The following is a 23,038-nucleotide window of genomic DNA, read 5'->3' as shown; positions in this document are numbered from 1 at the left end:
CATTGAAGAACTGGTAGCTGATGGGACCATCATGGAGGTGGCGCTGGCCTCGAGCTGCGAGCTAGGAGGCCACGATAATCCTCTTGGGGTGCACTCCAGCTCGGGCCTGAAGTGAAGAGCCGTCAAAAAGTTTGGGTATGCATTATGTGGAAAGTAAGACCCAAATAGAAGGCCCCTCAGCTCCGAGTGCTCCATCCGTTTCGAAGGATTTACTACTAATGGTCCGTTTGTGGGAGCTGCGACAGTGGGCTTGAGTCGGGATCGGAGCATTAAATTGAGCCGATCGTCCTCAGGTTTTGTTCATGTGGGCCGAGTCAGTTCTGGCTGGTGGCGTGGGTCGTTGTGCCGAGTTTGATATCTGAGCGAGAAAAGGGGGGCTCTCCGCGTTTCTCAATGTAGCCTTCCAGAACCCCAGGATTCACTCATTTATATCACAGGCCCACAGCTCCACCAACGGGTTTTTCTGAACCACCCCGTTGGAAAATAAACGAAGAAGTCGTGTGTGGTGGATCCTTGAACCCTACAGCGCCTACGCCTCGACCATTTAAGTATGAATCCATGGACGGTGAAAAGTTCTTTTCGAGAACGCGGCATGGAAGCTGAACAGCAGTCAGCCCAAAGCAGCCCTCGCCTATATCAACCCAAGCCGCCGCCAGCCACAGCAGTCTAAATCTAGGTGCCTTATTTTCATGTGAACACTGCACAGGTGCTTTCCAACCATCGGGTCAACTGGTCTCTCTCGACACTGAAGCCAGTAGGCCAACACCACGAACTGGCCCTCATACACAATGGCGACTATCATCATTATTGCCGTGTTGGTTACTCTTCTATACGGGCTCTACCAATGGCTGCTTCCAAGGCCACTTCCTAATATCCCATATAACAAAGCCGCCGCAAAGAACCTCTTCGGCGATATTCCCAATCTTGTCAAGGAAGTTTCCAAAACCGGAGACTTCGCCGACTATATTCGCAAACAGAGTAAAAGACACAATTCTCCAATTACACAGTTGTTCATGGAGCCGTTCGGCAAGCCTACCCTGGTGGTCTGCGACTTCAAAGAGGCCCAAGATATCCTCCTGCACCGGGGCAAGGAATTCGACCGGTCCAGATTCGTTGGTGAATTGTTCGACGGGGCCGGTGCGGACCACCATATCACGAAGAAGACCGGGCCCGAATGGAAAGCTCGAAGAAAGCTGTTGCAAGACCTCATGTCGCCAGGCTTTTTGAACGGTGTTGCCGCACCTGCAATTTATGCCAGCAGTCTGAACATCCTGAAACTATGGGAACTGAAAGCCAACCTGGCTGACGGGCGGCCCTTTTCGGCTTCGGGGGATATCTTCCACGCGGCTCTGGATGCTGTCATGGCCTTCGCGTTTGGGGAAGGTTTCAAGGAGAGCGCCACTGCGAGCCAGACCGAATTGATTCAGAGCCTGGATCGCAGCAGGTTTCCCAACAGCAGCCCTGACCAACCGCTCGAGCTCCCGACGGCAAAGTTAGGACAGGCCATTTCAAACGTAAGCATCTTCTGGACACAGTCAATGTCTCTTCGAGGACAAACATACTCCACCTTGAGCCTGCAGAACAAAGACTTGACAGGCTACAGGGTTTAACACAGGACATAACCACCTTGTGGCCTGCTTCTTGCTATATTCCCATAAAAGCTGCTTTTTGTGTGCTTTGATGACTAACTACTAGTACTGCAGATACTCTACCTGACTGCAACTGTCGAGCGTGTGAGGGCAGCCGCGAGCATGCGCCTGAAATGGTGGTTCATCAAGCGGGAGCCCTCGTACATGAAAGCACAGAACGACACTTATGGTGCTATTCACGAAGAGCTCGAGAAGTCAGTCCAATCTTGGAAGAAAAACGCCCAAGGCGATAGCGACTCGTGGATTCGGTCCGCGCTGGACCATATGGTCGATCGCGAGGCTCGTCTAGCTGAGAAGGAAGGGAGACAACCGGACCCTCACTCTTTTGGTAAGTAATGCCCTCCGTGAGATTCAAACCCCGACAACCCCAGAACCGGCGACATTTCTTGGCTGAAGTCTTGCTAACCAATTCTTGCCAACTTCCAGACATGGTAGTTGAAACGTTGGGCTTCATCGTCGCAGGCCACGACACAACAAGTACGACCCTCTGCTGGGGTGTCAAGTTCCTCGCAGACCACCCGAGCGTCCAGCAGCGCGTCCGGAACGACCTGCAGGCAGCTTTCCCCGAGGCGAAGGCTGAGGGCCGGCTCCCATCCGTCGCCGAGATCACCAGGGCCTCAATACCGTACCTCGAGGCCACCATGGAGGAGATCTTGCGCGTCGGTAATACGGTTCCCGTCATTGATAGGGACGCTGTCCAGGACACGACCCTCCTGGGCCACTTCGTCCCTAAGGGCACACATGTCTTCTTTCTCAACACCGGTCCCTCATTCCTCGAGCCAGCCTTCGACATCGACGACTCGCTGAGGAGCCCGCAAGCGCGGGACAACAAGGTCAGCAAGGTCGGCGTCTGGGCGGCGGAGGACATCGGCGCCTTCAAGCCCGAGCGTTGGCTCGCCACCGACGACAACGGAACCCAGGTTGTATTCAACAGCCAAGCAGGTCCGATTAATGGTTTCGGATTAGGTCTAAGAGGCTGCTATGGGCGGCGTTTGGCATACCTGGAGTTGAGGCTGCTGTTGACGGTATTCCTGTGGACATTTGAGTTTCAAAAATGCCCTGATGAGCTTTCAACATATGCCGCTGTTGATGGGGTGGTGCATGGGCCGAAGAAGTGTTACGTGAGGTTGACCAAGGTTGCTGCCTGAACTTGTTCTTGTTGTGTATGGTTGGAGACGGCATCTCTTTCCAACACCGAGGTAAAAGAAGATATAGATGATGGAATCGGGTACTCGGTGTTGTAGTCAAATGAAAATAGAGTGATGAAGTCAAACCAGGGCCACAAAATCCGACCTCAGAGGGACCAGAGATGCTAAAGCCGCACATGACCTTGCTCAATCACAGGATGTTGAAGTTCTCATCTTTCCCAAGGAGCCGCGTTATATTGCTTCTTGGTATGTTCTTCGGGGAAACTAGCGCGAATTACTGAAACAGATTGGGCGACATAGAAAGGAAATTTGCCGCCCTCGGCCCAAGACTTCACATCCACGAAGCAAACTGGTAGCTGCCATAAACCAGACATGATCCAAGCTCGCCCCGCATCTTGCCCTTGACCCGGGAAGGCACACACATCATCGGCGCATGTTGAATGCGTCAGTCGCAAAGTACACGTGTTGAAGCACCGGAACGCCGGATGACAAACAGTCTGCCCTAGATCTTTTCCCACCTAAGTAGCATGGCGGCAGCGATTACAGGCACAACACTGACCAGCTCGCCAAGTCCGGCAAACTCGGGCGGGATCCTGGCGTTGTGAAGAGCAGAGAAGGCCCCGCCGCCCAGCAAGATCGCAAAAATGTTGTAGACAAAGCTCCAGCCAAAATTGAATGCGATTCTGCCCATGGACTTCTCGCTGGCATTGATCAGGGTGAGAATCCCAGCCAAGCTAGGCCGCATCAAAACCACGTCAGCCGCAAACTTAGCCACATCGGTAGCACTCGAGTTGTTCATGTGCACGCCAACGGTCGCCTGAGCCAGGGCGATGGCGTCGTTGGTACCGTCGCCGCAGAATATGACGGTGGAAGATGACTTGCCGCGAGGCATTTCCGAGAGGAGGTCTTGAATATAAGCTTGTTTATCGGCGGGGGTGCAACGAGACCGGACGCGGTCGTCCGGAATGCTCAGTTGGCTCGTCACTAAATGCACAGCGGCATCGTCATCACCAGAGATGACATGGACCGCAACCCCCCGTTTGTGCAGCTGTTCGACAGTTTCCACGGAGTCCATCCGGAGTGAGTCCTGCAGGCCGAAGACTGCCACCAGCGAATCGTCTACCGTGAAGCAGAAGGTTGTGTGGCCTTGCAAGAGGACGGATTGGACCCGAGAGTCCTGGCTGAGGGAGAGCCAACGAGAGTTGCCGGCACGGAGCACGGAGCCTGAGGATGTGGTAGCCTCAACGCCTTTCCCAGTCAATGTGGTTGCATCCAGTGTCTTGTCTGTGGGAATGACGCCTGTCGATTGGAGCCGTGCAGCGACGGCCGCAGACACGGGATGCTTGTTGCTGAGCAGTAGGTTCAGTAGCAATGACTTCGACTTAGCAAGTTCTGTCTGGTCTCCCAACCATAATTCGCGTGCGACTGTGAGCTGCCCTTGCGTAAGCGTCCCGGTCTTATCCAAGACCACATGAGAGGCCTTATAGGCGACTTCTAGTGGATGGGCAGACTTGATGATCACACCTCTCTCAGCAGTCACGCCACTCGAGATAACAATGACCATGGGAACTGCCAAGCTGATGGCACAAGGGCAAGAGACGATGAGGACTGTGATTGCGTATGTCACAGCCTGGATCACAGCGTCAGATCCAGACCTGCCCTGTACTGAAATACCAACTGCAATCCAGATGCAGAACACTATTATGGTGAGAGTGATGATCACAGGGACGAAGTAGGAGGCGACACGGTCGGCGATTTCTTGGATCTTGGGCTTGGAAAGCTTGGCTTGATCGACCATGTTCGCAATGGCACTGATGGTATTGTCGCCTGGCAGTCGGTTCAGCCTCACGATCAGGGTGCCTGCCCCGTTGATCGACCCAGCGATGACAGCGGATTTGTTGTATTTCTCGACGGGCCTCGATTCGCCAGTAACCATCGACTCATCGACTTCGGAAGACCCAGAAATTACTGTGCCGTCCGTGGGGATCTTAGAATCAGGCAAAACCTTGAAGGTGTCTCCATACTGGAGAAGCCTGACGTCCACCTCGCGCTCCTCATGTCCGACCAGAATAGCTGTAGGTGCCTGTAGGGACCGGATGGAGATGGACTCGACCGCCTTTTGGCGGGCCAGAGCTGCCAGATACCTCCCTACCATGATGAGAGTCACCAAGAGAGTGCTGGTCTCGAAGAACTCGCCAGTTGGTAGTGGCCGGCCAGCGGCGAGGTGGCCAAAAGACACGACTGAGAAGATGTAGGCAGCAGAGGTGCTCAAGACGATGAGCAGATCCATCTCAATGACCTTGGAGAATATGAGTGCCTTGAGGGCCTTTGGATAAAACGGCCCGGCAATCACAACCTGGACCAGCGTCGCGAGTGCAAGGGACGCAGACCCGTAGGCAAGCTGTCTCTCTGGCAGAGGAGCCCACGCGAGTACCAGCACAGGGATAGTGAGGGTGGCGGAGAGGAGGGTGCTCAACCCGACATTCCGGACATGTCTGCTGCTGGCGGCCAGGCTTTGGTCCCCCCGGGGAGGTGCAAGCTTCATCGGGGCGTCCCATCCCTTCTCTAGAAGGTCTCGAGCTCCTACGATCTTGGCGTCGAAGGCGACATTCATGACATTTTGGCTGACGACAGTGGCATCAGTAACCCCCAGTGGCCAACTCTCATTGACAAATATGAGTGAGTCACTGGGGGTTATGATATCGACGGTAGTGCCCTTGTTGGTGACCTGCTCACATTTGAATTCGGTGGTTCTCTCGAGGTGTTTCACGACGTCTGCTACAGAACCAGTGCCTGGGTCCAGGTCGAATTCGGCTCTGGAGAGAACGAGGCTTGTCTTGAGGTTCTTGACCGAGTCGAGGCTTGCGAGAGTGCGCTTGAGCTTCGTCTCGCACCCAGTACAGGTCATGCCAGAGATGCTCAGTATCACATGCTCTTTGCCCGAAAGTCCAGTCTCGAGGTCAACGGGCTGTTCGTTGCCATGCTTGCGCTGCTTGGTGCGTCTGCTATCAACTGAAAGACGAGTGGTTGTCGTGATTGTGGCACAGCAGTCACCGCCCGCGCAGTCGTCCTTTGGAGGCTTCTTGCCTGCGTCCTGAGCGCACGGCTTGCCCTTGGCCCTGGGTCGCATGGTGAGGGAGCTCGCTGTGGCAGCGCCGGTAGCGCAGCACGAGTCGACGGACCTGCGGGTGGCCGACGGTGACCGCTCAGAGCAGCGCCTTCGCTCGAGGGACGACCTCTTGGGCGGAGGGCAGCATGAATCCTGGCCCATCGCAAGCAGGGCCCGACAGAGGCACCCGAGAGCCTCTAGCTTGGCCGCATACTTCTGGCGAGTCGATTGGCTGTGCTGGCCACATGGCCTGCCGTCCCGCCCTTTGTCGCAGGCGCCATCCGAGGACGGATCTACAGACTGACCCATGCACTCGCGAGCAGCAAGGCGGTCCAGGCAGGATGTATCGCAACATGGGCTAGACTTCCCCTTACAGCAGCTTGGATTCTTGGGGTCCTCAGGCTCGGGCTTCGTGTCGTCGCAGCAACCATCCTTGGACGAAGGCCCACAGTCAGACTTGGCCATGTCCACGGCGTCGTCGCCGGCACAGCAGGCATCCTCGCAAGTGGCAGCAGCCTTGGACTTGGCATTCCTCGAGGGCCCGTCTCCCGAGCAGCAACCGCCGCCGCAGGTGTCTGTCGGTCCAGCCCCAGTAGCCTCTCTGGGCTGCTCCTCATCCGAGGCGCAGCAGGCGTCCTTGCAGGTGGCTGCAACCACTGCTGGCGCCGACTGGGGCGAACCAGAACCCTCGCCAACACAGCATACCTCGTCGCGGGAGTCCTCAGAGACCCTGCCATTCTCAGCGCCGCAGCAACCGTCAGCTTGGTCAGGCGATTCTTCGCCCGTGGAGTCGGCGCGTGCGTTGCGGGGTTGTTGCCGTGGTGGCGGCGGTGTGGACGTGGCCTCTGGGGGAGCGCAGCACCCAGAACCACAGGCCATCATGCAAATATCAGTTTCGATTGATTCTGAGAACAGTTTTGTTTTGTTCTGTGTTGATGTGGATCATGTCGCAAGTCGAGGCGACCGGGCATTCGGTAACCAAGGAGGTCAACGTGCAAATGTTAGCCGCGGGTGTTGACACTTGGCATCCGAGTCCCCCCAAACGTACCTAGGTACCTTTTAGTACAACGCCTTGGAACAATTCATGTTTGAGCATTTCCACCCAGCTCACTCACTACCCGTGGTCCAGACCTTCGGTTGCCTTTGCCTAGAAGTGACCTGCCAAGACTTGATTCCGCTCGGCCCAAAATTCTATCCTGACAGTGCAGTGTACCTAGGTATGTTAAGCACGTTTCCTCCTCGTTAAAGATTAGCTAACTGAAATGACAGAAACTCTTGTTCTTGTCAGAAGCATTCCGAGACTGGTTTTCTTCTTCGAAGAACTAAATGAAGACTGATGGAGGTCTAGTGAGTCGTTTGGAAGTGTTTGTGAAGAGATCAAAGTCTTGGCAGGGCGAGAAAAAAAAACAGAGTCACCCAGGGCACAAGCATTTCCACTACGATGGTCACTGCTTCGTGGCCTGTTTGAATGCTACATCAAGAAGAATGAATGGTGCCGAGTCGTTGCTATCCGGTCTAGATAAGGAATCAGCCACTAATAATACCGAGCTGACTCCTGAACGAGTGAGTACCCTAGGGCACCTGCCCTCCCAGCTGGTTCCTTCCCGGACTACATCTTAGTGATGTTTGCTATCTTGCACTGGGGCCTCGTCACCGGATCCCCTAGTGGTGAAGTTAGTCCTGCTACGGGTCCTCAAGTGTTGTGTTCTAGAACATTCCAAAACATGAAAGACGGGGATCCGTAAAAGGTGAAAAGTAATGCTTACAGCAGGGCGTAGGATCGCCTCCATTGTCTCCACCTCCCTCTCCTGTGGGCTCGCTGGCGCCGTTGGATACAACGAGAACCCGCTTAGGGACGTCGTAATGGTACTGTGCTGGATCCTGTGCAAGAAGGTCGTTGGATTCAACTCGCTGGAAAGCAGTCCTGATCAGATGCCTCTTGATGCATGCCCCAACTGAATCTTGACCAGGCGCCGGATTCTCCGTGTACGGACAGAGACGGGAGTTTGAAGGCAGGCCGAGAGTATAAGCGGCCAGGCCAGCCTGTTCATGTTAGCCGGCGGGATCACGAAAAGGAAAAGGCCATTCGGACCCAGAGCACTCACCACAATTGGCGCCGAGAAACTGGTGCCTCTTCTCAACCACGGCGTGGTTCCATGAACGAGGTCGTAGCTAGTGACGTCCTCACCTTGGGCGTAGACCGTAACAGGCGTCTGCAGAACCACTGTTTAGCCATCAAAGAACCAGAGAGTAGCTTCATGTGAAAATAGCGAGGAGCGGGCCCTGAGTTGGCTATAGTTTCTCTCTAAACCCTGCCATCCGCGTTGTCTTTGTACTTAGGTAGGTAGTAACTATAAGATAGAAATGGGGCATGCTTGTCCTTGAAAGCGGTAAAAGTGATATGCGGAAGCTGCTTACGTTTCCTCGGCCAGGTGAGGTAAAACTCGAGAGCTGGCCCTTGTTGTTTGTGGACCCGACAATGATGTATGGGCTGTCCTGCGTTGCCAGGTGCTGAGGGAAAGAGTCGTCGACGAATGAAGGTACGGGTTCGTTGCCGCCATTACCTGCTGCCATGATGATAGTGGCACCCTGACGGTCCAGAGCATCCAGGACCATCTTGTAGGAGGTCTCTATCGTCCTGTACTCCTGTGCCGTGTACCTCTGCATCAAGAAATCTCTGAGCTCAACGGAGAGGGATACTAGAACCACAGCTTTGCCCTTGGGGATAGAAAGGCCCCGGTGGCCACTGAGCACCGCGAGGACGTGGTGAAAGGCGTACAGCATGTTCTCGGGGTTATTCAATCCCGTTCTTGGAACTCCCGCGTTCATAATCAATTCGCTCATCTTAACAAGATATAGGTTGGCCTTGCGCGCAACGCCAGTCTTACAGCCGGCAGCCACAATGGCAATTGGGGTTCCGTGGCCGTGGAACAGTCTATCCCCGTACAAATCGGCAATGTCGTCCACTATAGGCGATCCCCAGGTGTCAGGGTCTGAGAAGTTGTAGGTGAGGGGTTACTCACTGCTGTCCGATGGTGGAAAGTAGTCGCCATTGTTTATTTCCTCTTGGGTGAGTGGTCCGCCGGTACGAATGTTTTGGTCAAGCACAAACGTGTCGATTCTCCGCTGATCTAAGCACTGCTCATCAGGATACCTCTCGAGATTGAAGCCGCTGTCGAGCACAAAGATCGTTGTTCCCTGGCCTAGTGCAATGTTAGAAGCCTATTTCTCTCGCCAATGCCAGTGAAGCGTATGGCAGGTGTGCAGCAGCTGTAGTTATTGGGTAACCTAGCTACAAAAGAGGCTTGGTGGACACTTCTCCACCACGAAATGAACATAAGATCAAATGTTCTCTTAGGTACTTACCGTCAGAATCATCCCGAACGTAGCCCTTGTCAGCAGGATTGGGGTTCTTGACGTCAAATTGCGCAGATAGCAGGGTCAGAAAGTCAGCTGCCGTGTTGTCGGTGACCACGGTGCGGGAATTTGAGATGTTTTTTGGGCCAAAAGAGTCGGCAAAGAAGTGAGAGGAGTCGCCAAGGGGTGAGGCGCACGTGAGCATCAAGTAGGCCAAGATGCCTAAGAAAAGGTGAAGGCCAGACATGTTGTTCTGAAGGACTGCCCCTTCGGACTTTCGTTGTCAATGTGGCGAACAATATTGACAGTGGGCAGGAGGTGCAATATTTGTGGCGCTGGGCGAAATTGGACTCTGGATACCTAGGAATGAAGGAAGCAGCTAAGGCAACAGAAAGGTCCTTTGGGTCCAGGGTGTGGGGGCACGAGTCCAATGTTGGTCTGGACAGGCTCGGGGCTGACAAGCGTATGCCATACCCTACCAGGTAGCTGCAGAGCTCCCTTCCAAACAGATAAACATTGAATGTGCTTGCAGCTATGCTCTGTTTGGTCCAGAAAGATGGTTCAACTCGTTTGAGGTCCCGTTTGGAGAGGCCGACTTTGTGGCTATGAAGGGGAAATCCAAGTCACTGGAGAATTGGTGGGGGATGCTTCACTTTTTCAGAAACAGTATCAGATTTGAATCGTTGTGAATGCGTGACAGTCCTTTTGACCCTGACCAACGAAGGGACTGGCAGTCAAATCATCAAAGGTGTTCATGAGAGCCCTGAACTAATTCTACGGTGCCATCAAGGTATTCATTGTATGATCTCGAGGTGACGGGTCGTCGTATCAGTGGCCGAATTCCACACTAATTACCACGCAAATTGAGAGCAGAGCACCAAAAGAAGGGCTATGACAAGTAGATATATTACTAGTTCGAGCTTAACTTACAACTGAAGAGCAAGATACAGCACCTGGGCATCTGCTCCTTGATTGCCTCCTGACTTGGAACGAATGCCCCAGCACCAGACTTCAGGAAAGTACCGAGGTTGCAAGATCACATCACAAGACGGGCCTTAGTGTTCAGTGCGTTACCTCTGAAAGGTCGGCCAGGTCCTCTCACAGAATAGTAACCTTGTGCGAGCCTGCTTCAGCGGCCCGGAAGAGAAGGACGAGAACCGAAAGACTCCGAGTCCCTAAGAGCTAGAAATGAGCGGCGAGAGTACTTCATTTACCCAGTGATGGGAAGACGGCAGACCTGTGATTCAATCACCGGCGATGGCACGCATTCGCAATATTGTGCAAGCAAAAGATAGGACTCGGGCAGGGTGGAAAGCAGGACACTTGTGCTGGAGTGCCTTGATACCAGCCCGTACAATGTCGAAAACACGGCTGCAGCTGGCACATGTATCCAGTTTGTGATGAGTAGGGTCCATACAGAAGATGTTGCATGAGTGGGGCCATTGAGGAGTGCCTCGACCATGATTGACTTGGGATGGCGACAGAGCAGTGCTGACTCAGGTACAAGGTGTGCGTGTATTGTTGCCATGACCGTGGTGACGAGGGCGGTCCTAGTTGCACGGCCGTTGGTTGATGCAGGTGCCCTGCGGCAGTTACAATGCAAGATACAGTGTGCGTGTGCATGTATGTGTGTGGTGCCTAGGTACGTTGCTGTTGGTCCCATGTTGGACCAAATCACCACTGCCAGGTAGTCGGAGATAACCGTGCACGGGATGTGCGTTGCGTAAACCAGGCTGCCAGGAAGGATGCCGCCAGTGACCGCCAAAGGTCCAGTCCATGTGTATTTGTTTGGCTGGAGATCACAGTGGCAGGCAATCTGACTGAATCTTGATCGTCATGACTTGACGTCGTCATCTACTACATAGTACAGGCTGCATGCAATCCGGGCACTACGCCCCTTGGTCTGAGGCCCGGTCTTACCCGAATTGTGGGCTGACTCGGCATCTGTCGACCTCAGGGAAAACAGCGAGACGACGAAACGCGATACGGTGCGAGTCGTGGCACCTCGCGTTGCCTTCCCACATGTGAAAGAAAAGAGAAAAGAAAAGAAAAAGTTGTCTGCGCTGCGACGATCAAAGCATGTGTGAAACCCCCTCTACACTACTCGACGTGCAGCAGTCCATTCACCCCACTAGCCTGGCAGCCAAGCTTGGTTGGCGGGCCGCAGTGGAGCGCGGTGACAGAGCTGAGTCGAGTCGGAGGCTCGGAGCAGAACGCCGTTGTCCGGGCCAGTTCTGCAGAGGAGAGTCGCTGTGAGTAGGACACAGGCAGGCGCAGGAGGAAAAGCAGATTCGATGGTGCCATCCAGCCCGTGCCAGCATGTCCATCCAGCCTTCTGCCCGAAGCTCTTTGTCGAGAATACCCGAGCGAGGCCCACCTGTAGGGCTGAAGGCGACCCGTTTCAACCCCAAGCTGCCAGGGGAGCCCCTCCCGCGGGCCTGGACGCGCGACCTCGCGCCGCGAGATCCACTTTACCTCGTCCGTTTGTCGAGTCTCGACCATGATTGTCATGCACGTTTCCCGTGGCGGACCTGCTCGCCTGGTCTCAGCCTATCACCACTCCGCCCCTTCGACACCCACTCATGTTAACAGGCTACCTGCCTGGGTACATCCGACGGTTATCAGCACAGCCTGACCGTCCCATACCATACGACATTGTCTGCCCACCACTCTAATCGCACCACCACACCCGTATCCATTTTCGTACAACCACCCCCTAGCCAGCCCTCTCGATACCTTCATCCAGTACTCTTCAGCGCCCAGCGCACCGAAGCCCGAGCTCGGGCCACCCTGCCGTTTCCCAGCCTGATCGGGCCCGCCCAGGGCCACCTTGGACTCGGAAGAGCCCCGTCAAGCCATCGAGCCATCGACCAGGCGAGCCGTCCCGCCTTGCGGACTCGCGCCTCACCTGTCCTGTCTATTCAAATATCAACAGAGCCCCCAGCCTCAAATCTTGCCCCCGGAGAGCCTGCTATACCATACTCAGACTCTTCGTCAACAATACTACCAAGCTCTGTCCGCCAAGCCGGCCTTACCGCCTCGTCACCACACAAGAACCACCATCACAATGGAGTTGCCCAATATGGCTTGCATCCCCATGAACATCGATGACCTCCCCAGCGAGGTGAGCCTGCCCATGCGCTGACCCCTGCCCCTTCTACAGCAAGCACAGCTAACAACCCAACCCGAGATCCTCATGCAAATCCTCAGTCCCTTGACTACCATCGAGCTCCTTCCGCTCGCCCGTGTGAACCGCCGTTTCCACGACCTTGCAATCCGCCTGATCCACACCCGCCTGACCAACGCAGCCTTCCTGCCCGAGCATGAACTCATCCTCGAGTGCTACCACCCCTCCGCAAAGATCTCAACACCCACCCTGCAATGTAATTACCTCGGCACAGACGGCCTCAGCGGCTACGAGGAGGAAAACCAGATGAGCTTCGGCCAGTTTGGTCGACTGTACTCGCGCTTCAGGCCCGTCTTGCAGGGGGGAAACAGCAGGTCAAGGTCGAGGTATCCGAGCGTAGGTGGCGGTGCCGTCGAGGGTGACGACACTGCAACGGTGACGGTTGACCTGGACGATGGCGAGATGTTTAGCCAGCTGTGCACAGTCACAAGCATGGTCAAGACATCGTCCAGGAGAGGCTTGTACCTCTCCCACGTCAACATCAATGACGGTGTGGTGCGCGTCTTCAGGCGGTGGTTGCGGCAGTGCCACAAGGGCGAGTTGAAGGAGCAAGACCAGATCCTGTGGACCGACCGCCAAAAGAACGTCGGGCTGCGTTTCAAGATTCGCGAGAACCTTGGAGCGAGAGCCGGGCCGGCGATATGGACCCAGGAAGAGGAAGATGAGGATCTCCCCGTGTCATACGAACTGGAATACCAGGAGATTTTGGTCCGCACGGGCCAGCTGCTTCTCAAGGTCGAGAAGGCAGAGGATCAGGAAATCCACAATACAGGTAAAGCAATCGTCATTGCATCCATCTAGGACAATCAAATCCCGGGAGAGGTCCATGGCTGTGCGGTTTTGGCAGGACGGTCGGGACCAAGAACAGACATGCGTGGAGTTCGGGGCAAGTCTCCTCGCGTGATGTTCGGGGCACCTCACCTCCGTCAAATACGCACAGACCTGTGCTGCAGTCCAGCTTGAGGGGAACGACGTCGACGACACCACAAGGATGATGCCGCCTTCGCGCCTACAGACCCGACTTTAAGCCACGACAACAAAGTGGACAACAACATTTGCATTTGTATGATGAAGATTGCTCACATTCTTTTCCAGATCTCGGGTTTGTCCGCGAAACCGGCAGCAAAGTTCCCTGCAAGGGTGAACAGATGTTCTTCTGGATGCCACCCGCAAACACATACGACCGCCAACTTTGGGGCGGGTCCGCCCCGTCAGTCTGGGTTGGTGGTGTCTGATCGCCATATCCAACCGCTATCGAGACAAAATCATTATCCCATGAGCGAGTCATAACGAGGTCCCGAGCCTTTGCTCCCCCGTCAGAGCAGAGTCCTCGTTTTAGGACGGCATCCGACACCACTACGGAATTCTCACGGCCATCCGAGGCTTCATCGCGCCAAGAGACGAGAAGCGGACATCCTCATTCTCGTCCGAAAAGCCGAAACGAAGACAGGCCACAATTCTCAGGCGAAAGCCGAGAACTTGACACCATGCGGCAGGGCCAAGATTAGATTGAGTTGACCGGGGTTCCTCGCAGGATCTATGGGCGCATTCCCGACCCCTCGCAGACCACCGAGCAAACTCTATTTCGGGGCCGGTACTGCTGCAACGGCTTTTCTCGCACGGGAGACTGTTGTGCTGCGGAACCGAACACCAGCCGAGATAGGGTTAGTGTTCATGAGCGTCCCCAAGTCAACATGTTTCGACCTTCTGGGTGTCATACAAGCATCGTGCCCTAAGTCTACCCGTATGAGTTCAGGGGCACGGAATCGTACCTACAGAAACATATCAACCCATTTATGAAAATGAAAATGCTGCAGGATCCGGAGACAGGAATTCGCGTATTTGTTTTCATTGGTACTTTTGGCCTTTTTAGAGGGGTAAAGGAGGGGAAAGGGGCGCAAATTCAGTAGACATCACCGCACTTGCTACCTAGGTACCTACCTAGGTAACATGTTAGATAGACTTGGAGCAGTGCTAGATACAGCTTAGAGTGCTGCTGCGAGATACCCTTTTAGCACGATAGACTTGCGAAGATTATAAATTCCAAAGTGTTATTCAAATACGCCCACGAATCTTTGCGGGTCTCGAGACCATAATCAGGTCCAGCCGCTTGGGACCTGCTGGAATCAAGACGCTAGGTAAACGAGGGTCAGACAAGTACAGCGTGTGCGGGTACATCCTTTTCTGTGGCTCAACCCGTGAACGGGACCAGTCATGGGTTGCTTGTCATCCCATCCAAGTACAACAATTAGGTCTGTGTGTTTTGTTGCATAGTATGCCGATTCCAAAGTTTGAAGTTGATGGTATGTGGGTGAAATATCCTGTGCCTGGCAAAATTGCGCGACTCGTCCAAAACGGGGAAGCATTCAGTGCTCTCACAGGCAAGGCTTACAACGTTGAATTTCGCATCGATGTGCTCCCAGGACCGAATTTGGTTGTTGCCAACTACACACGGCAGGTATTTATGTCGGCGTATCCTGACCAGGTGCCTAAAGCTGCCCCCGAGGTCAAGTCTGGGACTAGTTGGCCTGTACTTACTTACAGGGCACATGGAGCAGTCGACAGCATGCGTGTCCTCATAGGTTTAGCTTATTTGAGTAATGTTTCCTAATTGTGGAGAAGCATATAATGGACCTTTGAAAGTGCGGATCAGTGTTTGGGACACCTGAAGGCCAAAGATAACTGCAGACATGTACAATGGATTCATGATGGTTCTACTTAGTACCTAGGTCTATCTTATCCCACCGCTCTCATGAAGTAGCACTTGAGCACTTGCTGTTTTGTGTTCAACCAGGTCATCCTTTCCTTTCACAGGCTTTAGAATCCTACAGCATTTAGCGCAGTGAGACTTATAAGAAGTTGAAATTTAGGTGGAATTCCCTTTTAATTCTTACTTCCTATTTCTCCCTAATACATTGTGTATATAACTGGGTCTGTATTATATTTATCTTGAAAGATATATTGTGCCTTGTAGTTATAAATCCTTATTAAAGTATGAGATACTTGTTGTGATTTATAAGAGAGGCTTAAAAAAAGGCTACACTTAGACTTCATTGCTTTCAAATGTTAATAGAACTGTCCTAATTACCTCCATAACGAGCTAGGTACCTACACATGTAAGTAGATAAGTAGGTAGCTACAGAGGTAGGGCCTAATATCGCTTTAACTGCCCAGGGAACAATCGCATAGTGTGTATCACAAGTTTCCTCAGTCCCCACACCTATCAAGCAAGACAACTCAGATGAGGACTATCTGTGTGAGTAACAGCCGACTGTGCATATGGAAGAAAAATGTTGTCCATAGCCGACAAAAGTGGCCGCCTGAGTCAGGGACTCAATTTTGCACAGCAGGTATGTGATCATACATGGATCTTGTGCAGAGGTACCCTTTTGGCAGTAGAGGGAGCGAGACTTCAGGGCTGGGCAGAACACAGGGGCCAAGCTCTGACTCTGTTACCCTGGAGGAGCATGCAGGCCCGGGAGGTGGGGGTTAGCTGGCCGAGGTTTGACAAATCGTCCTTCTGACCATTGAGATCCGACATGTCAACCTGGGCTGGGTTTCAATCGTGTCTTGGTAATGGGTGGCCGAGGATCGGGAGACTGAGCCCGCACAACAGTTGTCTGACCCAGCTTGTACGTATTACAATCTACTTGAAAGCATCGCATTCTGCTGGGATGCGACAGCGATATCCCCAATGCCCCCGCCTCACTGAAACCACCTGAGTTGTGTGATCAAGATCAAGATCAAGATTCACTTGGACTAGCGGCTAAGCTTTTGTGTGTGTCCGTTGGATCGTCGCGTGGGGATCTATGGATGCGACCAGCTTGAACAGTCCACGGGTGGAATTCCGAAGATTTTCTTTCCCGCACAACCCGCTTCTCCGCACACATGTCTTTAAATATTTTTACAAACTCATACAAAACCGTAATGTACTGTTTGTTGCCCGACCGATCGCAAGCGATCGGTCTAAATCAAGTCTAGCGCGCACTAATACAAACCCTGGGAACACTGAAGATGAGATTGTGCAGTCAAGTGGAACTGTGATGCGTCCGAGCGACTGAGGATCGCCGCGCACATGTTTCTCTGTGGGCCGAAACCAAATCGCATCTGACAGCTCGACCCGTTCGTCGGGCTCGGTGTGTGCACGTCCCCGGGATAACGGGCCATGCCTAGCAACGAGAGGACGAGAACACTTGAGGGGGCCGGAATGATCGATGGCAGCACAGCATTTGGACCCACGCGAGACTGCCTTTTTGGCTTTTTCCCCTGGCATGAGCTTCCGGGCCGCCTGCATGCCCGCTTGGCTGCTTCGGTCACCTGTTGGCGAGCCTGGTTCTGTGGTTTGAGGAGCCTTGTCCGCGCAGGAAGGGGAAATGGGGCCGGCATTAGTGTGGTCGTCTTCGGCCACAATGTGCATTATCACCCGGGAACTATACATTGTCTTCCAAATAGTCGGACACCATCACACCGCCCGCAACAAGGGCCCCACCGTCTTTGGCTGACCGAGGTGTGCTTCCGGGGTGGGGGACTTGTTTGGTTCATATTTGGGCGGTATATATGTGTCGGTTTAGGGGGCAGCCCTCCAGCCCTCCAGCCGTCAGGTCGGTTTGACGTTTGCTTGCTGCATTAGAGGCGACGATCTCTTCGGCTAGTGGCGACCTCACACACCAGACCCATTGGTCACGAGGAATCTAGGTGTTTTGTGCACATCCTGTTAGTGTGGTTTATGTATAATGAGGCGTGATAGTATGATCGCCGTTACAAAGGCCAAGCTAGAGCCCATTCTGTCGCGGTTGGGTATGCCGAAAGGCCTCTTTGCTCTGTGACGGGTCCTGCCGCGCAAACGCTCGACCGAGTTTGTTTATAAGGAGAAAAGGGAGGGAGCCGTGAGGGGTTCACTCTGTTTCTTCAACACACAAGTCGAACTCGTTTGTTCTGGGCGTTCTCACTTGGCATTGCCCTTATGGTGCGCAACTATAGGTGTAGACACCGCGCCAATGGTTACACGCACATTTGTCGATCACAATGGATATTTTGGTTGACAGGTAGGCAGGTAGCGCTATGCCAGCGGCAGCTAAAGATATACGAGCCAAACTAGGCGTCCTAAGTTAGCTAAGGGGTGGTAGCGAATCCAGAAAAGGCGACGCAGTATGAATGACTTTAATTAGTGATGAGTGGGCTAGTTGGCTAGGTTTAAGGACTTGCCAGGCAGCCAGGTTAGGAGTAGTGCTACTAGCCGACTGCTACCAAACCGTCCCATATAGTGCTAGTCTTGGCCTGAAGTAGGTCCGTTCACGGCTACGTGCCCAGGTGGTCTACAGGTGACGGATAGGTTGCGCAAAGGACGAGGATCGGACCAGACTGGAGCGTCAGTCGGGGCCCGAGCCGGAACAGATGTGATCCAGATGCAGGTGCAGATAGGTGCAGAGCAGATGCAGAGCAGATGCAGAAGAGGAAGCAGATGCAGACGCAAGGGGCCTGGTGGGCCAATCGCGACGGGCAGCGGGCAGCACATCAACCAGACGGAAACGGGCTTGTTTGCAGTGGCGTTGGGTGAGATTGCAAGACGGAGCCGTTGTGCGTTGCATGATAGCGGCGTTCCGTGGGAGAGTCTGAGGGTATGCAAACAGATGGGATGGTGCGGTGACTAGAGGGTCTGAGTGTCACAGGTGCGGGTGGTGTCGTGGGCGGTCGAGGTCGAGGTTGAGGTCGAGGTGTTCGGACGACGAGAAATAGGTGACGGGCCAGTGAGCTTGGCCCCGCACCTGCTGACATTTCGCAACCCTGGGCACAGCCACTCATCTCGCGAGAGCGACGACGACGACGACGCAGCTGGGTGCTGGCGATTCCCGACCGGGTAGCAAAAGAGAGACCGGCAGGACTGGGCCGAGCAAGCGTGCCTGGAGATGTGCGGCCAGCATGGAGGGGCGTGGCCCTGGCCCCATTGAGCACGGGAGTTTCGGCCTTAGCCAAGCCGTGCTGGGCCCAGGAAGGCTAGGCAATGCCTCTGTTCCTCGGTGAGGGTGCATCGCGATAACACGCAGTAATAAGCGGTGCAGTGCAGTTGATCGTCCCGACACCGAGCAGGGAACCGCATCATACGCACACCGGCAGACTGGCAGACTGGCAGACTGGCAGAGTAGAAGCCGGCACACAGACGACGGCAGTGGCGAACAAGTGGCGTGGCTCGTGATATCTATCTGATGGGAATACTGATGGGAATGCTGATGGGAATGCTGTGGTGTGCGAGTTTTGGAGGGTGCGGGCACTCGGGAACTGCAGGGTCAAGACGAGAGAAACTCCACTCCGTGGTTTGTGGTTCGTGGTTCGTGCTTGGGGCACATATGTACCGGGGTACCGGCTTTGATGTCCTGTCACCTCGGGCGCCCTACCGAGCATGTCAGCCCCACACCACTGAAGCTCTGGGCCCTGTGTCAGAAGACAGCAGGAGCTGTCACAGGAAACCCTGCCCGTCTTTCGTTTTGGTCTCTGCCGATCTGGTGGGCTCAGCAGACAACTATTCCGTCAACGAACCGACCATGGCAGCATGGGCGACAGCCATGGGACACTCGGCAGTGACCAGCCAGGACGACACCCGTCCAAGTTCAATGCCTGTCTGTGTACCGAGTACTGTATCCAGCACACGGTAAGTAGTGTAGACTAGGTGCCACGGGTGGCCGTTGATCAACCCCTCACCGCGACGACTAGTCCCACGTCAAGCTTGTTTCAGCCGCATGTGAGGCCCGAGCTCTGTCACCTGCAACCCAGTGTGCCAGTGTGCCAGTGTGCCTGTGTGCCTGCGTGCCTGCGTGCCTGAGTGGCCCATGAGTCGGCAAGTCGGGAACAAGGGGCTTGCTCACGAGGCAGGGGTCAATACACTACAGTGGTAGCCCCCGCCCCACCCCTCCACCCCTCCTGCCCTCCCCGACGCAGCAGCAAAGTGATGGGCAGGCAGGGCTGGCAGGCAGGCAGGCAGGCGGGCAGGTACGGCAGGGTCTAGTCTCCCTTGTCTGATGTCCGATGTCCGATGTCTGAGATCTGATGTCTGACCTGGGCTGGCAGGCTGGCGGGCCTGACAAGAGCGAAAAAAAAGTGACAGGACTGACAGGACCGACAAGATCGACTCCTCCACCCGTGTTTCTCAAGACGTCACCCCGCCTGCCCATCTACCCGGGCTCCGGCCCTTCTCCCTGTCCCGGCCCTCTGGACAACCGCCTCCACCAGCTCGTCTGCCACGTTCACGTTCCCGTTCCGTTCGCGACAAGGTTGCTTGCCTGAGTCTAATCCACACGTCGCCCACGTCGCCTCGCACCCAGGCACTCAAGCCAGCTCCAGCCTCGCTTGGCCCACCACACCGGGGCACATTCGAGCTGGCCTGCTAGCCGGCTCTGTGGCGCCAGGTCTCATCTCATCTCGTCCCGTCTCCTTCAGCCTATCTCTGTCCCGCCGCCTTCTGGCCAGAGGGCACGGCCTTAAGCCTACATGAACTATTCAAACCAAACCAATGCAATGCACACTGGAGAGGGAGAGAGGCAATCGACCAGGGTGCGCCGGACGACGCCATTCCTGCATGCCCTCCCTCCTCCCAGCAGCCTCCTCCTCCGCCCGACCCGCAATATTTCTATAACACCAACGCCATGACCACCCACGCGCTCCCATCCGCACCTGCTGCGTCAATGCCCGTTTCACTCTGGGTCATTCTGCCTGAAGAGGTCGGCCGTCTTCCTCCACCCACTGCTTACCCACCTACCTAAGTACCCACCTGGGTAGCTACTCCGTACTTGACTAGGTACTCACTCTGCTGCCTTCCGGTGTCACCCAGCCGAACATACCGTTGCTTCGCTGCTACCTTTCACTTTCCTTCACCCCATATGCCTCTCCTTCTGAGTCCCATTGCTTCTCCTTGATCCGTTGGCCGGGCCGTCGACGTGATTGCTGCTGGCGGCACATCTTTTTGTTTAATATTGTAATTTCGAGACATCCCCCTCACAAACACATACGCCCTCTCTTTGGTGCCTTTCGCCATCACTCAACATGGCTCATGATGGGGACGACTTGCGGGACCTGTCGTACCTGGCCAACGCCGATGTGAAGCTGGGCCTGTTCAACAGGGACAGCACGGCACCCAGGCCAAAGCCAGATACGACGAGAGAGTCAGCAGCAGAATCTTTCGCCGAGTCCGCAGTATTACCCCGCGAATCAGCCTATGGACCTCCACCGCCAGTGCCCGCAAAAGACAGTATTTATATCAAGCGAAAGGTCGAGGATGCCGAGGACCAGGCGGGCAGTGCTGGCGCAAGCCAGGGGAAATCCGACGTCGAGACCGAAGACGACAGCCAACAGGAGAGCCTTGACAGCAGTGATCTGGCGAGGTGGACCTCAGCAACCTCTGCGGCCATACCGATTGGGATTACTGCTTCAACACTCAACATTTTCCCACCAACGAGGCTGAATGAGACCAAACCCAGAGAGAAGACGCCGAGAGAGACCATGTCTACGCCCCACCCACTTGGCATGTCACCGCCAGACCAAATAACTATCCCAGCCCCGGCCAAGCCGGCAAGACCCTCAAGGCCATCCTCACTACGTCTGTCGTCGTTGACCCGAGATGGGCCGCTCACCACAGACAGGGTTGTCATCGTCGACTCGAGCAGGCCATCCACATCGAGGTCAAACCGGTCCCAACTCAAAACTTCATATACCACATACAGCACTTCAACCACAGGCAAGGGCAATCGTATCAAGTACGGACGCGGCAAGTATGCCACCACCGAGTTGATTCCACAGCCCAGTGACGACCCTGAGGACCCTCTGGTAAGGTCGAACCGCTCCTGTCCAACATATGCCTCACGCTAACACCACATAGAGCTGGTCCAACTTTAAGAAAGAGCTCAATCTGTATGCTCTGCTGGCAACTGTGGTTATCTGCAATGTCATGAAAACCGCACTCGTCAGCGTGAACGAGCAATTGGCACAGCAATACTCAACCTCCTACACGGCTGTGGCGGCCCTCACAGGAGTGCCGCTTATGCTCTCAGCAATCACGGGTCTGGCAGGCTCGGTTGCAGCCAGGATCTGGGGCAGAAGACCAGTTTTCCTCGCGTCCATGGTATTGATTTTTATCGGGTTGGTGTGGAACACCAGGGTGACAACAAGTTACGGGCAGTTCATGGCAGCTAGGATTCTCCAGGGTTTTGGATGGGGCCCTTTCGACACGTTGGTGGTCGGCTCCATCATCGACACCTACTTCGTAAGACCTCCTGAGCCTCAGTCCTTCCCCTGACCGTTGCTAACAAGACCTTCACAGGAACACGAACGCTCTGCCAAACTAGCTACCCACCGTATCGTATCTGTTGCGTCAGTCTGGGGTCCTCCCCTCATCGGAGGGGTGACCTCACAGAACCGGGCAGGCTTCAGCTTGCAGTTCGAGATTCTTGCAGTCTTTCAAGTGGTCTCGATCCCCTTGCTCGTTCTTGCTGCCCCCGAAACCATGTTCGACCGCACAAATTCTTTGATCAAGACGCCCACGACGGGTTGGTCCACCGGCGCGACGACCAGGTTCCCGCCATGGGCAAGGAGAAGATTTACCAAAGAAACCGTGCTTCGTTACATCAAGACCGTCGCCAAACCGGTCTCCTACCGCGGGCCGTCAGAGGGCATCATCAGTGCCGATGTGCTCCTCCAGGCGCCTCGTGCAATGGTCGCCCCCACGACCGTCCTAGCGTTTCTGGCCTCTTTCCTCCCGTACTCCTTGCTCTGGGGCTTCTCCGCTTCTCTTTCGGGCCTGTTTGCACCCGCGCCCGCGTCACTTCTCCCTGCCACCATCGGGCCCCTCCTCACATTCCCGCTCGTCCTCTCCACCACCGCCGTGGCCGTGTTCGCACTGTGGCCGTCGTGGTCCCAGACAATGGTGGCCTTCAAGACCCGATCAACTCACATCTACGTTCTCGGTGCTGGTTCCTTGCTGTCTTTTATCGGCATCCTGGGCTTCGGCCTCTACATTTCTAATAATAATGCTTCTTCTCTCCGCTTCTCGGCCATCAGCTTCCTCCTCGGCCTCCTTGCCGCCGGGGCCTACATCCTCGACGCGCCGGCAAAGCCTCTACTGAAGCGTTCTGCCCAGTTCACTTCGCCCAACCTGGCCATCTCCCTCCGCAGCGTCTCCGATATGGAGGTCGGCCTTGCTGTCTGGCGGACTCTGTCAGGCGGGATTTTCGCCATGGCTATCCCTTCCGCCATTGTAGGTCGCTCCTCGGCCGCTGGGCTCAAGAGCACCGGCATCGGCGTCTCCGTGGTGCAGGTGCTGGTGGCCGCCGGGCTGGCTGCAGTGTGGTGGATGTTTGAAGAGACCATCCGAAAGCTTGATGGGAGGACCATGGGCTGCAGGGTTGATCTTACCTTTTTGAACAACAGGGCGAGCCTTCAAGGGAGCTTCTTTGAAGCTGATGATTAAGCTCATCTCTATTTTAATTCGTTCACTAGCTCTTTCATGATGGTGATAAAAAGGGTTGGGATGTTGGCAATTCATGATACCAAAGACACATACATAAACATTGTGACCATGTGGGTTCTAGGATAGCAATCTGTG

General features: G+C 54.8%; 5 protein-coding genes across 5 annotated transcripts; 3 read left to right on the top strand and 2 right to left on the bottom strand.

Annotated features, from left to right (window-relative positions):
• Positions 1-3,014: 3,014 nt before the first annotated feature.
• KVR01_002977 (cation-transporting P-type ATPase PCA1) lies at positions 3,015-6,873 on the bottom strand. The gene has a single exon (XM_044782956.1). It carries the CDS (start codon positions 6,786-6,788, stop codon positions 3,300-3,302), a length of 3,489 nt encoding a protein of 1,162 aa, XP_044647992.1. The 5' UTR covers positions 6,789-6,873; the 3' UTR covers positions 3,015-3,299.
• A 1,325-nt stretch (positions 6,874-8,198) lies between these two features.
• Positions 8,199-9,510, bottom strand: KVR01_002590 (uncharacterized protein; the record flags this gene model as incomplete). The annotated part of the gene is made up of 3 exons (XM_044789454.1): positions 8,199-8,872; positions 8,930-9,109; positions 9,273-9,510. The coding sequence occupies 3 exons, from the start codon at positions 9,508-9,510 to the stop codon at positions 8,199-8,201; spliced, it is 1,092 nt and encodes a 363-aa protein (XP_044647605.1).
• A 1,848-nt stretch (positions 9,511-11,358) lies between these two features.
• KVR01_002772 (uncharacterized protein) lies at positions 11,359-11,852 on the top strand (the record flags this gene model as incomplete). Its single annotated transcript, XM_044791886.1, has 1 exon — positions 11,359-11,852. The coding sequence occupies exon 1, from the start codon at positions 11,583-11,585 to the stop codon at positions 11,850-11,852; it is 270 nt and encodes an 89-aa protein (XP_044647787.1). The 5' UTR covers positions 11,359-11,582.
• A 478-nt stretch (positions 11,853-12,330) lies between these two features.
• Positions 12,331-13,685, top strand: KVR01_002678 (uncharacterized protein; the record flags this gene model as incomplete). Its single annotated transcript, XM_044787265.1, has 3 exons — positions 12,331-12,387; positions 12,454-13,222; positions 13,546-13,685. 3 exons carry the CDS (start codon positions 12,331-12,333, stop codon positions 13,683-13,685), a joined length of 966 nt encoding a protein of 321 aa, XP_044647693.1.
• A 5,878-nt stretch (positions 13,686-19,563) lies between these two features.
• Positions 19,564-23,038, top strand: KVR01_002057 (uncharacterized protein). The gene is made up of 3 exons (XM_044794349.1): positions 19,564-21,264; positions 21,317-21,700; positions 21,758-23,038. Exons 1-3 carry the CDS (start codon positions 20,485-20,487, stop codon positions 22,901-22,903), a joined length of 2,310 nt encoding a protein of 769 aa, XP_044647072.1. The 5' UTR covers positions 19,564-20,484; the 3' UTR covers positions 22,904-23,038.

Source organism: Diaporthe batatas, assembly GCF_019321695.1.
Source record: "Diaporthe batatas strain CRI 302-4 chromosome Unknown Contig00003, whole genome shotgun sequence".
NCBI classification, from domain to species: domain Eukaryota; kingdom Fungi; phylum Ascomycota; class Sordariomycetes; order Diaporthales; family Diaporthaceae; genus Diaporthe; species Diaporthe batatas.
This window is presented reverse-complemented; position numbering and strand designations above follow the sequence as displayed.